This window comes from Haliotis asinina, chromosome 7 (assembly GCF_037392515.1).
Source record: "Haliotis asinina isolate JCU_RB_2024 chromosome 7, JCU_Hal_asi_v2, whole genome shotgun sequence".
Taxonomy (NCBI): domain Eukaryota; kingdom Metazoa; phylum Mollusca; class Gastropoda; order Lepetellida; family Haliotidae; genus Haliotis; species Haliotis asinina.
The window spans coordinates 7,424,598-7,443,100 of record NC_090286.1 but is presented as its reverse complement, the minus strand read 5'-3'; the positions used below and the strand labels follow the sequence as shown (position 1 = coordinate 7,443,100).

The following is an 18,503-nucleotide window of genomic DNA, read 5'->3' as shown; positions in this document are numbered from 1 at the left end:
GCACACCATGCTTGTCGTAAAGGGGTGACTAACGGAATCATGTGGTCAAGCTCGTTGTTGTTGACACATATCATCGGATCCGTAGTTTAATGTTTATGGTGTTGATCACTGGATTGTCTGGTCCAGATTGGATTATTTCCAGATCGTCGTAGGAATTCTGCTGAGTGCGCCAAGCGAAAACCGTAAACAAGAATTTCACAATAACATCATCTGATAAAGACCTAATTACCGCCAAGGCTTCGCAAAATTCGCGTTAGAATTTGTCTTCAGCAACCATTTTTTTCGTAAGAGGCGACTAACGGGATCGTGTGGTCAGGCTCGTTGATATGTGATCATATTCCCATTATGTAGATCGATGCTCCTGCTGTTGATCACTGATTCTCCTGATCCAGACTCGATTATTTACTACCTTATAGCTGGAATACTGGTGATTGCGACGTTAAACAACAGAAAATATATAAAATCTGATTAACGGGGGTGTTTTATAGATTGCGTGTCATGATATCCGCAATGTCGTGTCGTTGCTCATTATTTCAACCCTTTGTTCAGAGCAGAATCGATTTTGCACAAGTCACTGTCATATTTCTGTAATTGTCCCGACAACAAACACACATGGAGTATGCTTTTAACGGCATCGTCATTCATAAAGTCCTGGTGTCGGCAGAAATTCAGCCAGCCTCACTGAAGTAAAAACGTGTACCAACTGTCTGGGCGAATTTCTTTTGAGATGTCTGAGCGTTTTCTGTGAGCCACTAAACAGCTCGATTTCTATTTGTCGTGAAATTGTTGGTGGCAACCCCACAAATCCCATCTCCGTATACTGAACGTTAGAAATACTCTAACTTTTAGAGTAGAGTTAGAAATTACTTTCGCATAACTACGCTTGTTCTAATGACACCGATTCACTTATATATAATACTGTCCCAAACAGGAGGTCTACATTTGTATTCAAGCGGCACTTTTTATTTGTGAAAAGTTCTATTTTTTTCTTAAAACCGATCGATCAGCTTCATCTTTCTAAAACTGCACAAAAAACCTCCCCGATTCATAAAAACACAGTAACCGAGTTTCTTTCTGCTAAATTCAGCGTCTGTGACGTCAAGTGCCGTATTTAAAATTCTGGAATTGAAAAGTTGACACCTGTAAGGAAGAAAAAAGTAAGGTTTCGTCTTGTTGGATTTTATTTATTTTCCGACCGATTAAACTTTGAGTAAGGTTTAATTTAGCAGAAAAGCGCTGGTCCTCTATTCCGTGCGCGCCGTTCCTTGAGACGAAAGGTGTGCAGCCGACAACCTGGCATGCGAAATGCACCTTGGCATTTGGGAAACAAACCAAGGTGTAGTTACATACACACAGGTACACTATCACCGGGCACCTGTCGCATTTGTAACGGCGATGTTCATTGGTTAGTTTCTGAAATATGCTAACGCGGAAGAAAATATACGTATTTATTCTACGTCACAGACAGATACATCGTGATTCATGCCCAAGTGTGAGTGGATATAATTTAACACGCAGCTGTTCTTTTTTCTAAAGCCCCGGTAATATTTTCAATTGATTTCACCACGTTGAAATGTCTTGCACATACCGCATATAATGTAGAAGACTAGCCAATCAAATACACTGACTTGAGTGACATTGGAAAGTGATTCGACTTCAGTGGCACATACTGAAAGTTGATCATTGTCGTACCTGGCAGGTGAATTTGCCTTAATTAACCAAGGACTGTCATACCCCAGCGGGTGGGTAGGTGATTTTGAAAAGAGCGTGAGTTTGTTGGCGCACCTGAGTTTATTATAGCTCTGGCCCCGCCCTACGGTGATCGACATACGTAACTTCCGTCTTACCTCAGGTCGGCCATATTCTTGGAGCGAGGATAGGTGACGGCTATTTCTACGACAACAGAACGGAATCGAGGAGACACAGACAAATATCAGAGTTTTGGTTCACCAAAGACTGTCAGAAATGCCTATATTTGGTAAGAAAAACAAAAGTAAGGAGAACTTGACACAAAATCAACAATCTCCGACCGATGAACCGTCACGCCCAGCGGGTAGTCCCGAAACAAATGGAGGAGGTAAAGTGGCAAAGGACAACTCCCCTGCACAACCTCCGCCTAGGCCAAAACTCGTGTTTCACTGTCAACTAGCACAGGGATCGCCTACCGGAATCATACAGGGATTTACCAATGTGAAAGAACTGTACGGGAAGATAGCAGAATGTTATGAGATGCCGGTGTCTGAAGTAAGTAAAATACCTGGAGTATATATCTTTATGTATACACCGACGGTGATTATTGCCAACACAGGTAGGTACAGGTGAAATTATTTTAACGTAACTTGATTGTATATATTTTCCTTAATGGTGAGTATGAATACATACCATATGTGAACTTGAAAGATGGATATGATTTGAGGTGACAGGTATGAAGGTGTGTCATTGACTTGGGTGGATTTGGTGACACAGCATATATAAATATATGCGTAGAAGATATTCGTTAAATTGTTAACCACACTGTAAGCAAGGGTACCAATTTATTTTATGTATAACTCAGCAGGTGAGTATTTATCAGACAATCTAGGCAACCAGGTAACACATAACCTAGGTACATGTCGTTATATCAGTACCTTAAATGATTGATGCAGATGTTGGTCTCAAAGTACTGTCTTGTAACAGTATATAACGTCCAGAAAAGAAATCTGCAAGCACGGGTGAGCTGAATTCATCCAGGTACGTCTCCCCCTCACTAATTCACATCTCTGTATTGATTGTATTATCACAAATGGCCGAATACAACCTCTAATCAGAGGTGATTACAGTTTTTTAGTTACCAGTTGATAGGTGATATCGCACAGGGATAGTAAGCATTGAACAGGTGCATACTGGATCCGAATGGAGGAAAATTATTTTCTCTACCAGTCCTACAGAGTTTAGTAACATTTGTCAATAAACATTAATGTGTGACAGTAGAAATGGTATGAAATAGGCTGTACAGAGTAATGTGTACAGAGTAAATACTTCAGGTCCTTGTATGTAACTTATGTGGGTTATGGGGTAGCCCAGTGGGTGCTGTGTTTGCTAGTAATGCCTACAGTGTGGGTTTGATTCCCCACATGGATAAATAGCTGAAGTCTGTGTATTGTCTCCCAGTACGTGATACTGAATAAAGCTAATGCTGTGTAAAACTCACTCTCTCTTGTTGCTCAAAATGTTAATGAATGTCCATCATTTATTGATCTGTGGATTCCACACCTTAAAACTACTGCAGAAAATCAGTTCTACTAGTACTACTGACCTGTCCCATCACCTGAAGTGTGTTTTAGCCCAATTTGGTCAGTATGAACTGTAACAAGCAACCAGCTGCCTAAGTACTTACTTCAGGTGTGTTACGAACTGTTGTACAGAGTTGTGTCCCTTGAACATGCCATGCATCCATCCATATTACTGAGTTTGAATATCATTTGCATGTCACTTTGTTGTTTAGCACGGCATCCAATAATAATCCAGCTGTTTGCTGGCAGGCTGAAAATAATCGAGTCTGGCTCTGATAATCCTGTGATCAACATCATGAGCATTGATCTACGATGAATCCCAATTTTCCATGATTGTTTGTAGGTTTGTCTGAAAGCCAGGCCCATGTTGGTGGGATTCACTCAAGTAGTGAACATCTTTTTTGGCTTCCTCCCATATGAGGCTGACAAGCTCCAATATTGCAGAAATACTATTGAAAGTGGAATTTGCCAAACTCCCCCATGCAGAAGAGGCGTCAGTCTGGGATGAGTTGATAAACCTAGCTTTCTGGATGAAAGTATCTGGGAGTACTGGATGGAAAAATTGGCACATAATGGTGTTCTGTGTATCAGTAAGGTTGAGATAGTGATCGGGGAAGGTCACCTCATAATTTTGTGTGGCTGGGGAGTCATTGTAACTGATAATACACTAGTATTGCTGATTACAGTGTAAAAGTCCATTCACTCAGCAATACTAAGTGTGGACATTTTTCTTAACAATAACATGATTGCCACCTCGTTCAGTTAAACACAACTCTCCCCCGAAAAGTCAAGCAGCTAAAGGCTAGTTGAGGCCAGGCAAAACTGAGTGAGTGAGTTTAGTTTTAGTTTAGTTTTACTGCTTGAGCTATCTACCAGCAATATCACAGCAAGGTAATCCAGGCAAACAAGTGGTTGATACTATGAGCAGCATACTATTGGTGGAGTTAAGTCACACACATTTAACAGAATCATGTCCGGAACTCATTTGCCCATTGATAGTATGCATGGGCAACCTAGTTTTTGAAGTTAAAACCTGGCTACAATTCTTCATATGGGTACATAGTGTAAAGGCCATTTGTGGGCCAGTCTCTCTCACTCACTCACTCACTTACTCACTCACTCTCTCACACTGCAGCTTGTGATTGTTAGATTGTCTTATCAGCTGAATCAGACTGTTGTAGTAAACAGCAACATGTAGTCATGTCATGATCTCAGCCGGTATGCTGAATACAAAATACATTCGCCATGATGGACCTGATATGAATATGCCCAGCTTCACTTCAGGACTTATGAATAAGGCGTGTAGAGTGGTTATTAGAAAATTAAGTTGGTGAATTGATTTCCGTTTAATGTGAAACATTTCGTACCATGAACAGATACTAAGTATGTGTATGTGTGTAAGGAGGTATTGATGGAAAAAGTTGGTGAGTGGTTTTAGCGCAGACAGCTAGGTGAGGCAGGAGATTCAAACAGCAAAGTATGTTCTGTGTTAATTCTGAGTTCGCATCCTAAGTTAGTGAAGACAAAGGGTGGTTGAGTAGCCTAATGGTTAAAGCATAGTATACCATTATGACAATGACCCGGGTACAGCATATGAAGTCCATTTCTAGTGTTCCCAACTGTGATATCGCTGGAATACTGATTGAAATAGTGTTAATCATATTTACTTACTCAAAGGTGACACCTCTCATTACAATACCTGGTTGAAGAAATACTAAGTACATATCTTTTTCAAATTACATATCAGGTGTATGTTTTTCTGTAAACTAGCATTTAATTCATCAACTATCATAGGAACGCCAATAAAGCATCACCTAGTCAGCCTGCCAAGCAAAAAATATCCGTCTTTCCCCAAATTATTACTAGAGTCACCTGGACTACAGATATGTACTATAGGTCTATGTATGACCTTTATGTCGGTGTGAGGGGCATAGTATCTGCATATTTTTAAATCAGCAGGTAAATCTAGATTGAACTTACATGTGGGCATCAGCATAGCTACTTGCTGTGCAGGTTCATGAGATTACACCAGTGTTGGAGTAGTGAACATCCTCGGCTTGTTGGCATGTATCCAATTTGTGCATTGTTAACAACAAGCCATTGACAAAAGCAGGTGAAACAGCATACTTTGTTTTTGTTATTTGCAACAATTTCCTGGCTAGAACTGGTCTTCAGCAACCCATGCTTGTTGTAAGAGATGACAAACTGAATCATATGTTCAGGCTCACAGACTTGCCCAATACATTGTCTGTTACCCTAGTTGTAGAGTAAATGCTCATGATGTTGATCACTGGATTGTCTTGTCCAGACTTACTAATTTACAGACTGTTGTCATAGAGCTGCAGTAACCATTCCTAAGAAGCAAATCGTAGTTTCATTGAAGAATAGTTTTGAGAGTTCCTGGTGTATTTTTTTTTTTTGTGTTTAAATGACATCAGCTTAATTCAGTTCAATACACAATAATGGTTAATGTCATCTGGTATGATGTGTGATGATGATGATGATGATGATGATGATGATAATGATGATGATGATGATGAATATAGAGAAACTGCTACAGAAGACACTGCACTATTAAACTGAAGATTGCAAGCCAGGGGAAACAACTCTTGTCATCCCTGGCTGAAATCAAGTGGCGGTCTTCTAAAGTAAATTATTTTTTAACTATAGTTCCCTTCAAAAGTTTACACTCACTAGTGTAAATGTAGCCACTTAATTCAGGCAACTGTTCAAAACTAAATTTTGTAAAACGTTCCTTACTGTTTAAATGTACTGTTTACACATAAACTGATGTATTACTTGTAAAATATATTCCTAACACTGAAAACATTATTATCATGAGTTAAGAAATGATAAAAATCAGTCAAAATTGTCAAATTATCAACAAAACTTACCCTGAAACGCAGCAGTTCAAATGCATGAGTTAGTTACAATCTTCAATGTAACTATATATGGCTACATAACATACAGTGAGTGTTTTAAGTGAGTTTAAACTTTTGAGTATATTTTTTGTCTATATTTCTTGTCATTTATACAGAATGTTTGTACCAGACACTTTCAATGTAAAACAGCCCTTAAGGTACATGCAGTCAGGATGTTATTTCCTAAAAAATATCTTCAAGCAGGTAATGATTGATGAATGTTTAATCTAATGTTTTCCAAAGTCCTTTGGCTTAATGAGAAAATGTTGGCTCTAGTCGTTTTATAGATTCTTCATATTTCCTCTTGTTTTTTGTTGCTTAAATTAGCATTTTATCTAAATTCCAAACCCGTGATGAAAATATGACAATCTTGTAACCTGTAGACCTGTACATTCCTCTTTATCTGAGTGACGTGAGTTGAACTATGCCAGATGGAGAAGAAGCAATGTCAACCATGGTTACGTGGGCAGTTACATTGATTGTTGTGATGTTATTTTTGTTTAGTTTTGCCTGGGTAGAATGGTTTATGTAAATATGTCTGACCTGGTGAAGAAACCTGTATATGAATTTGTCTCCAGTGTATTTATGGGTTGGTATATCTTGTCACATATCACAGGTAGATACCTCTGTATTGAATTATCCCACCCTATCTCACAGGGAGATGCATTTGTAATGAAAGTATCCCATCCTATCTCATAGGCAGCTACATTTGCATTGAATTATCCCATCTTATCTCACAGGAAGATACGTGTGTATTGAATTATCTCTCCCCATTCTCACAGGGTCACATGTATGTTTAATTATCATCCCCATTTTCAAAATATTAGAATGTATATGCATCTGTCGCCAAAATTGATGCATGTATTTCAAAATATCTCACTGAATATCTTCTAGGGAGACCAATACAAATGAACTCAGTCACCCCAAAGTATATATTTGTTTATTGATTATCAGGCCTCAACCAAAAGTCCGAGAGATAAAAATTGAATTATTTCACCCCATTGCCAACTAATATGGATAAGCTCAAATTCCTCCTCCATATCTTCCTCCCACCGAGCAAACATAAAAACCATTTATTTAAATCGTGTATGAAAGGCTTAGTGTAAATTTAGCCAGCTAGATCATGTACACATTTACGAGGGTAAAGGACTGTCATTGTGATACCTTGAGTGAACACAATGGATCTGTAGGCATTAAGCCAGCTGTTGTCCCAGTTCGGGGCAAAGACTGTGTCGACTTCCTTGCCATGCTAACTGACACATGAGGCCACAATGTGAAAGGTCTGGTTAGTTTCTGATGAACATCAATGCTGTTCAGTGAGAACCAGGAGGAAGGGAATGGTATTTTATGAGATTCTTCTGAATAAGAGATTGTTCATTCGAGTTGAGCATCAGCACATTACAAGCCTGAAGGCCCAAACAGTTTAGCTAAATTCAGACCAGATTTATGCCTTATTATCTGTATCCACCAATAATCTTTTTTCTAGAATAACAGCAAAAAAATGGAAAAAATATATATTTTCCCTGCTTGAAAAAAAAAATCCTCATTTTTTTTAAAGGCCAAAAATTAAACTTACAAAAAAAAAATACTGTTTTTTGCCCAACATGCACTTAATAAATTGTCAAAAATAAAATACTTTTAGTATTTGATAGGATTGCTACTTATTTCTATAGACAAAAAAACATAAAACAAGAATTAAAATTGGTCTGGCCTAAATAGGCATACTTTTTCACTATCAGTTCTGTTTTGCAAGAAATGACACATTTTCAATCATGAAATGGGCCTTATGATTGGTTCAGCAATACTCAAGCTATGGGGGCGGTCTGCAAATAATAGACTCCGGGCCAGACAATTCAGTGATGAGCATCTTGAGCACCGATCTATGTAATTAAAACACTGAGAACAAACTCATGAGGTACATTGTCTACCAAATATAATATTTACATGCTTTACAGCAGTGCAGTTCCTGTGTCAAAATGAAGTGGAGTGCATTTTCCTCTGTATGTCTTTGTGTCCTGGTCAGTATGACTGGTATATGATCCTTGAAGCTGGGCCATGTTTTTCAAAGCAATCTCTCTGTTATGATCTATTTACCAGTTTACAGCTTAAAATAAGCTAGAGGCCATAATGGCCAGCTGATGTAAAATCTGTCAACCCATGACAAATCTGTCAGCCTCAGGCCTACAGGCCGACATCAAACGTTGTTAGTAATGTGAACTCCATTAGTGTTGCAGACTCCATTTACCAAGTGATGTTCATGCCGCAGCATTACAATCCTCGTCGTTTGAAAGAGTGCACTAATATTTCATTCTCTGCTCCCTACGGGAAGTACAAACTATCCTGTCACGTGAAGTGCTGGGTTTCCAGTCATATTATCATGTTATCCAGCTAGATATATTCACTGGTGGGTGAAATTTCAAACTGACATGTCCATGAGGTTCATCTCACATTGTGTGCTTTGGTGTGGCATTTGTGCTTCAAGCTGGTCAGACATCCACCTACTCTCATGAGCAAAGCTTCTCAATTTGTGATCTGTGTGAAGGGTTCAGCTTTTCCCATTTTCCTCTTGAGCTTTAGAGGCTCAATTGATCAGTCATGTATGCCTTTTCCCCAGCAGGCTATGCTATATCTGCCTTGGGTGCTGTAGGACTGACATCATCTTACTGCATTGGGCATTTAGAGCAGCCAACTTCAGTTCAGATTCCTGGAATCATGTGTGTGAGATTTGACACGATGTCCTCATCTGATACACCACTGGTTTTACTTACCATTAGGCATGTTCATGTAGAGGATCATGCAGAATTTCAGCAGCATGTCAAATATCCCCAACCCTGTATTTCTTTTTATCCTTTTCATTAGAAATGAAGTATGAACAAGTTATCCTCCATGTATTGATTTGATATAAATGAAATCCAAATTGTTATTTTGGCTAAATACATCAACATCAGATAACAACCAAGAATCCCTCTTTAATGGGGGAAATGGTTTCTTAACATTGAGTTAAGAAACACTTGAAAGGACTCCAATGCAGACAGAGGGAAATCTGTCACTGCAAGGAGCATGGAGTAGACTTATTCACAATCAGTTGCACTTGTTCCCAAATAATGGTCATGGATAGAGTCAAATGAAGGCCAACTTGCCCACCCAAAGACAGGATGCAGTTCAGGACATGTGTTGTTGAACTGCCTGCATGTGTACAAATAGTCTTAACCTCATCCTGCAGTAAGCACATTATAGGGTTGGGTGGGCCGCTGGTGTCCCAGACACAAATATGGCACAGGATTGTGGTGAATGGGCTTGTCATGTGTTCTTGTCCAATCCTATTACCCATAAGCAGTGCATATTTGTATGTGCAAGACTTGCATTTATCGCTATCTTGAACTGAGTCGGTGTGGAATTTCCACGGTATCCTTGCAGTGTCAGGATGCAGCCTTTCAGAGTACATTTGTGGAGTTTACAAAATCCAGGGAAGTGTTTACTCATTGAATCTACCATGGTTATATAGAAACAATGTCATGTTATATTTCATAATATGAACAGACTCCAGAAAAACTTTGAACATCAGGTCTTGTTGGGAGCTGGAATAACCATGGTATGTCTGTATTGAAGTCTACGTGTCATTGCAGTGGGGTAGTCTAGTAGTTAAAGTGTTCACTCCTCGAGCCGAATACCTGGTTCAGTTCCCCACATGGGCACAGTGTGTGTGGCCAATTTGTGGTGTCCTCTCCTCTGATATTGCTGGATTATTGCTAAGAGCAAAATAAAACTAAACTCACCCACTATGAGAGCTGGTGATTTTAATTACAAGGATCCTAAGCGTGAGCATAGGACACTAGACTAGACATGTGTCATGCTTCATTATTCAAGCATTTAGCTGATGTATTATTGTGTGTGTGCTCTGTAGACCCATTAAAATCAGATTGTAGCTGTTGTTGCTGCTTGAAAAAGATCTTCGGACATTCCATTACTTTTCACAGCCTTCGATTTGACTAGTCAGACTCTTTCTTATGAGTGAGTGAGTGATTTTACTTATTCTGCACTCAGTAATATTCCAGCTACATGGCAGCAGTCTGTAATAATAATCTTGTCAGGGCCAGACAATCCAGTGATCAACAGCATGAGCTTCGGTCTACTTAAATAAGATACGATGACATGTCAACCAAGTCAGCATGTGTGACCAACCGATCTAGTTACTCACCTCTAACAACAAGCATAGGTTAATGAAGATCACTTCTTACCTAGGTCTTTAGCAGATAGACAGGTTTCATAATACTGAACGTGACAAATTTATTCTTACACCTGGTCTGTATCAAAAATAAAGGTCTGTTAAACGTCCACCCGTGAAGGTCCCGGGGTAGAATAGGCCTTCAGCAACCCATGCTTGCCATAAAAGGTGACTATGCTTGTCGTAAGAGGCGACTAACGGGATCGGGTGGTCAGACTAGCTGACTTGGTTGACACATGTCATCGGTTCCCCATTGCGCAGATCGTTGTTCATGTTGTTGATCACTGGATTGTCTGGTCCAGACTCGATTATTTACAGACCGTCGCCATATAGCTGGAATATTGCTAAGTGCGACGTAAAACTAAACTCACTCACTCACTGTTAAACGTCATGTCCATGTCACAGACACTGACAAAGCTTCTTGTTATACAGAAATCTGAGAAACATTCCACCAGATTAAGAAATCGTGGATACATATATGGTTTCATTTTTCGCTGGGTGCATACCTTTGTTTTGTCTTTTCATGTGACAGTCTTTAAGGGATTTTGGAGTAGAATTGCTCACCAATAACCTATTTGGGTGGAAAGAGGTGACTCGGTGGGTAAGGTCATGAGAGTCAGTGACTAGTAACTTGCTTGTCTTTGTTGCTCATGATATTGATCAATTGGTTATGTAATCCAGATTCAGTTATTGAGAAACTGCTGTCATATGGCTGTATTATAAATTGCTGAGTGTGGAATTAACATGCTACAATGTCCATGGGGCTTGCTTTTAATGGAAAACCAAGTCTACTTTTTTTTAATGAGAAACTTACTACATGTGTTTTTAACTATTGAAAATAATACTGCTTTCCTACACAGCGTATGCAGTTAATTAAGAACATGTTACCATAACAAGGCTAATTTTCATAGGCCTAAACACAAGACACAGTACGCAGATTTCACAGCTGATAGTTAAAGCCCAGAGAAGTGGATGCTTATACTTACTAACATAGTGCTTAGTAACAGTTTTGAAAGTACAATTCCGTCAGGGTAATAATGTAGTGCCAGAGAGCCTAGGCGCATAAATTTGCATTATTATTATCATAATTATGGCTACAGAAACCCAGGTACAACATAGATACTGTGTGTATTGCCAGTATAGATGAAAGATGCCACTTTATCTGTTCAATAAAACTGTCCCTTAACAAAGTTGAAACTGGGAGGTTGAAACAGGTTGTATGCACTGCAATGTTACATGATTCAATTGCAACATTGGTACAGTATGTAAACTAATGTTTCAAATCAACTTAACCATGTTTCAAAATATCACAAGCCCTGTGGATGTCAATGTTGATATGTTATTGATTTGTATCAGTGGTATAGTCAGCCATCCTGCTCCGGAAGATACAGCCATTGTTGTGTTCTTGAGGAAATTGTAAACTGTAAATTGTAACTCTCAATTCAAAAACAAAATAAATAAATAAGTAAATAATTCTAAAAAAATTAAATTGGGAAATTATGTTTTGTATATATGTAAAAAACTTAAACCTACCTAAAGCAAAACAAGAGAACCTATCTACCAAGTACGTGGTTGCTTTAGATGTATCCTCAACCAGGTAAATATGTGTGAAAGAGTTCAAGGCTTTTTAAAAATCCCATTAAATGCCTTATGTTCATACTTAACCTTAAACAGATCTAAAGCATTTAATTTCTGAAGTTTTCATTCATGTGAAATGGAGCTATGTGTCCAATGGATGGAAATGGACCTAATGAGGTGGATCTGTCCACTTAGTTTAACTTAGTTCCATACTCCTTGTCAAAATCCTGGTACAAATAAGGGATGCAACTCTGCACAACAAGAGTCATATATTGTGTGAGAAAGCTGTACCTATCTGAGATGGACAGTTTATTGAAGGCAGGAATTATTCAGCAGTTTTATTTCTGTGTACTTGAAACTAACAAAAGGTTTATGAGTTAGTGTAACATGACCATTCCTGATATATTCAGGCTTATTGTTAGTCAGGTTCAGGAAGTATACGTTTCGGATAGTTTTCGTTTTCCATAATTGGTTGTTGTAATATATTCATGCTTAAACATCATCGAGCTGCTTGAACAAATCCTTTGGCGCTTCTGGGAAAGGGTAGGGAGTGGTAGTGCTTTTTGAAGCATGCTAAATGTCATTTGGGTGAATAATTGCATATTTGAAAATCGCTGAGTGAGTGATGTTTACTTTATACCAGATCAGCAGTCCAGCAGGTTATTAAGCCTGCCACCCCACACATCCCACCCCACCACAACGAAGGCATCATATCTCTGATATGTGGTGATATTGTAAGGTTCATTTAACTTGGTGACTTGGCAGATATTTACTTTCATTTGTCTGACAGTTGTATCCAGCACATTGTATTTGATACTTCTATCTGGCATTTTGTAATATTGAACCTGCTATTTTCCTGACAGCTGCCTCCAGACTTCGTCAAATTTCTGATGAGATTATTCCAGTTAGAGCTATGTGAGGCCTGTTGCTGGTTACGCCACTGTAATATTGCTTAAATGGTACTAAACAAAGCATGAAACTAATAATACTGGACTTCGTATCTGTGTTTGGTTGTTATTCTTGTTATATGAAGGAGGTAATTTTGTGGTCAGAATAAACTTGTAGGCGTTCCCTGTCACAATGGGTAAGGGTTAATGTGGTGGCCATAACAGCCATTACAGTAGCACTGAGCACCGGCAATGCAATCACAAAGTCTGAGCTGTTAATGGCGATGCTCTGTGAGTCGTCACCAGCCAGGGATGTTTTGTGAGAGCTAGTAATTAGTAGTTACCTGTGAGAAAGGTGGCAGGAGGTGATTCGTCAGGTGGATGGACTACGGTGGTCAGTTTGTGATCAGAGTTAATATTGATTATTATTATATTGTAACACACTGGAGTGTGGATTAGATAGAAGCAGGCAGGTGTCTCTGGATGTGTCATTACAAATAACATGGTACAGGTGACAAAATTGTATTGTGGTCAGCCTCTTGACTGGTCAGCTGCCATTGTAAATCAGGGTTTTAAGGAAATGAAATATGCTTGCACCCTGTGTAGTCTTAGTGATGACATTGTTGCACCAGACAAACGCATGTTGCAACAGAAAAAAACAGGTTGCACCAGACAAACGCATGTTGCAACAGAAAAAAGCAGGTTGCACCTGATGGTATAGATACAATATATAGGATGCTTTAACTTTGCTATTCATAATTTAGAATAAATGTCATGACTTTAACAGAAACAGTCATTCAGTCACTGTCCATGTAGTCACCAGTCACAGTTCCAAGCCAGTTTCTCATCATTCTGTAATCCACCTGATGTCTCTGCTCACTGAAGAGCAAAATATTAACATATTCTAGGTGTAAGTCATTATAGATAAGAGGCTGAATTTTGAAGTTTCAAGTTGCTTTAATCAAGCCCTGAAAAACGTACAGAATGTGAGGTTATATTGACCCAGGCATGTAGGATAGGCTAGTGGTTAAAGTGTTTGCTGATTATGCTGTCAGTCTGGGTTCAATTCCCACATAGCACAGAATGGGAAACATATTTCTGATGTTCTTCATGGTAAAACAGCCCGAAAGTCACTCATAATTTCAATGTCTGGCGTGTCGGCCAATTCTTGCTTTTACATTATTGTGATTCATCTGGAATGCATCTTGTCAGCCGTGTGAAGGCCTGGGCAACTTCCCTGTGTTCTGTGACAACTGTTGTTCCGAAATAAGTGCAAGCATGTCATGTACAGAGTAATTATTCAGTCACTGTCAATCAAACAGGATGTCAGTGGACTTACTTTTTCATTTGGAAAGGTAGGATAGCCAAGTTGTTCAAGCATCTGCCTGTCATGCTGAAGACCTGGATCAATTCCCCACAGGAACACAGTGTCTGAAGCTCATTTTTGGTGTCCCTGCCATTTGGCTGCAATATTGCTAAAACCAACATAAACCCATACTCACTGAAATCTTGTAGAGGTTATTGTGTCTGTCACTTAGGCTATGGGGTATAAGACAGGCACTTGACATGGGATCAGTATACATGTAACTAAGGGCCAAGGGCAGTTGTAAACCAAGAATGTTGAGCTGTAGTGTCAGCAGATGATGGACATGGCATTAACATTGTCCATTCACTACTGTCAGTGTCATCTTGCATGTCAATCAATCGTGCATGAGCAATGTCCCCATAAGACAAATAATCGTCCTTGTATTTCTGGTCATGTGACAATCCAAGTGTGGGATTTGCACGTGACTTGGATGTTTTCATCGCATCAGGAAACAGTTGTCAAGGAATTTATTTGTCTTTTGGGAAGAACTACTTTTTCCACAGTCAGTTAGACTTGCAAATTTGAGAAACATAGGAACTGTCATCTATTCTGAACAGGTCATCCTTGAAACAAGATATAGTGTCCATTTTGTTTCATAAAGCATTATACTTAAGTGCGAAACTGCCCAATAACCATGGTAACCAATATATCATGGAGACTGTGTTCCCTTAGCAACAGGTAGTATTTTATCTGAGTTCATTCTATGAAATCTTGAAGGAAATTTCATTGTAGTTGACTCAAGATGTTCCTCTTGAGAGTAGCCTTGTGAGAGGTCTCTTAGCCTTTCATGCCTGTGTTTTGTCAAAGACACAACAGTCAGGTATAAGTGCTGATAACAATTCATTTTATTTACACCAACAGAGATGTCCCTTGTCATTATTGCATACTTTTGTGGTTTAACAACCTTTACTCTACTCTACCCTTCAAAGTAGGTCAGTATCCTAGTCATGGAGAAGCACGAGCACATGCTGAGAAAGTTATTTATTCATTAGTCTGTGTTGTGCTATCTTCATGCTTTCTCGCACACCTGACTGTCCCTTTCTCTGCACTCCCACCTCGTAACAAATAGGGAACTGTGTCAATATTTTAATGAAAGTTTGTTGAACAACTTTTTTATTTTAAGGAAAAATATTCTGCAAATACCTCATAGAGTTGGTATGATATTCTGATTATGATCAGCGTTTCATTGAGTATGTTACATTTATTAGTTTTCAGCTAGACATCAGTTCATTGGTCCTCTTTTTAGCCAAAGGACCATAATGGTCAGGATAAATGATAATTCTTGTTGGATCTGGTGTGTTATCAATATTTATTAGGTTATTTACTTTTATTTGCAGTGTTATGTGCAGCTTATGTTTGCTATAGCTTAGTCCCTGGGCTAATGTCACCTTCATGTGTTAGTGGACAGTGTTTATGCATTGGTAAACAATTTGAAACGAATGAAAGTTGTGGGATGTTTTCTTTCATACTCAAGTGTTATCGAAAGTGGATTTAATTCAGCAAGAACAATTGGTGTACTGTCAACCCCATATGCGGGGATGGGGGGGGAATTTGTACTTTGTTCCGAAGTGATTTGTTTTCCTGTGTCAAAGAGCTAGTTAGGTTCAAGGCATGGTTTACAGTTGGTTTCAAATTAAGGCAGAGTCATACTTGAGATAAATGTGATATTCAGATGGATGAAAATCCTTTTAATGGTAACTGTCATTGAAATATATGAAGCATTCTTGTGAGGACTTTTTGTGACTGATTACTTGGAGATGTTGTCAATCTAGTAGTATTCGATATTGCTCAGGACCTAACACATTAGCAGTTTTTTTTCCAAGTACAAACTAAGCAAACAATTTTGCTAGCGATCATTTGCAGAAGACATTGTAATGATTTCGTGATCGTTTGATAGGATATTCTTTTCACACTGTTGTCTTATTTGAATGTAATCATCAGAACATTTTGCTTGCACTCAGTCTGTATCCAGCGAAATACACTTAGCTGAAGCCTTTGTCCGATTTGTGAAGTGTGCCAGTCTGAAAACAGCATTCGAAATACCTGCCTACCCAACTGCCCAGGACAGGTTATTTTCAACACAGACTACAAGATTCTCAGATTCACCAATTAACCCACAATTGAGTTAAAACTTGTACATGTAAATGGAGATATTCATCATATTTCACAATAATAAATCACTATGAATTCACTTGTAAAAATGAATGATAAATCCAATTGGATGATAAACTGTCACTTGTTAAACCTTAATTATTTGCAGGCAGGTAAGGTTTGGCCTGGACTGGCAGGTTTTGCAATTAATCTGCTCTGTGGTCTGGCTGAAAGTTATGGGAGATTCATATCCTGATTTCAATCAATGATAGGTAGTATTGTGCTGCATGTTGAGCTGACAGATTGGAAACTGCAGTTTGACCTGTGGGTGCCTGTGGACTTTGTTGGTGACTGTCAACATGGTCGTGAGGGAAGACAAGGTGTTTGTGTGTTCGTTGTGTCAGAGTCAACTGTAGAGGGTCGTGTCCAATGAGGTTCAACCACTTCCTTCAATTTGGCCCGATCAGCAAGGCATGTGACTTCAGGTGTGGGCAAGCAGCCAGGTGCTGATGAGAGATGCTCCCGGCTCCAGTTCTCAGATGGGTGTAGGATGAGGAACTGATCTGGTGACCTTCACAAATACCTAGGTGACCTTCACAGATACTAGACTGTCCCATGTCTCTGGACTGTCTCATTACTCTTAAAGGGTGAATGGATCAGTCCATTTCTTGACAGAAACCAACACTGATTGATGATGAATGATACATTTACTAATAGTAAGAATAAATTGATTGTGTTGATTGAGTTGGGTATTTTGTCATATGGGCATTATTTTAGCCATATACCTACAAGACGAAATCTGTATTAAAACACAGTTATTCACTTCATTATTATTTGCAAGCAGAAAATGTCATAGCACCAAATTAAGAAACAAGCAATCGTGGTTAGAATTTATGACAGAGATCAGTCTATCTCAAGTACTTTACAAAAAAGATCTCCACTGACGTGGATGAGAAACAGTTTTCATGACACTAACAAAAGAATATGTTCAGGACTTCCTCTGTACCCAACAGTAGACAATCCGTATTGACTAAAGGAAATTGTCATTAAATGTCCCAAATACAATACGAAGGAGATTTTAGGCAGTGTAAATACTGATGGTCAAATTTCACTGTCTGTGATTAAATATCTATGAATCCTTTCTACACGACATAGGAATTAACATATTCATCAGTATTGTTGTCTTTGATTTCATCAGGATTTTATTTGAACAGGGATGTCATACCAACTTTTTTTTTCAAAAAAAACCTAGAAGTATCAGACCATCCCACCTCTCATTTGTCTCAACCTTTTTGTCACCCCAGCAGTGAAGAAGACCCTGAAACAGACAGACATGATACTGTTTGCTGGTAGAATATCCAAACATATGTCCCAAGGGTCATAATAATGGTCAATGGTCAGATTGCTGCCAACAGCACTGGACTCTTATAGCAAGATCAGAAGCAATGGGATAGTCTAGTGGTTAAAGCGTTCACTCATCACACCAAAGACACAGGTTAGATTCCCCATGTCTGCAGTGTGTGAATCCCGTTTCTGGTGTCCCCTGTCATGATATTGATGGAATATTGCTAAAAGCAATGTAGAATCATTCTCAAAAAACTCACTCACTCACTCGAAGGATCAGCTGCAGATGGAAGAGATAAAGTTTAAAAATAAACTAGTTATTGTTACAGGACCTGTTGTTGAACATAAGTTCCCCTCGGATATGATGGACACTCTTGACTCTATAGTGCTACTTTGTTCACTGAGAAGTGAGAAATTTTCTTTATTTCACTCATTTAAATGATTACAAATAAATTTATTTACTTGACTAATTTTTATTACTTTACATATTCATAACCTGAACGCTGAGAAGCTGTAATCCTGACCACAATGGCTACTTTCAGGTTCAAGGTGGTAGCAACATGACTGTGTGGAGTGAGCTACTTTGTCTCCAAGAATGAGGAAGTGGGAGACCACGATAAAGGAGGCTTTGTGGCGTGTGTGTCGTGTATGTGTGTTGATTGTGTGAGGGGTTGATGTTTAGTGTGACCTGACAGTGACAGCTGACAACCAGCTCCGGTCATCATGCACTGTTTGCCTTCTCACAGTGTTTCATTTTGTTCGATCTCTGGCTGTGTCACACCTAAAGAAGTTAAAATATGGTACTTTATTCATATGTAG

At 38.9% G+C, this 18,503-nt stretch overlaps 1 protein-coding gene across 1 annotated transcript in view; it reads left to right on the top strand.

The window, feature by feature from the left end:
* The first annotated feature begins 1,622 nt into the window (after positions 1 to 1,622).
* Positions 1,623 to 18,503, top strand: part of LOC137292231 (PDZ domain-containing protein GIPC1-like) — a 39,542-nt gene continuing 22,661 nt past the window's right edge. The window contains exon 1 of the mRNA XM_067823811.1: positions 1,623 to 2,244. Within this exon, the coding sequence (XP_067679912.1) occupies positions 1,966 to 2,244 (279 nt within the window). The 5' untranslated portion in view covers positions 1,623 to 1,965. The remainder of the gene's footprint in view (positions 2,245 to 18,503) is intronic.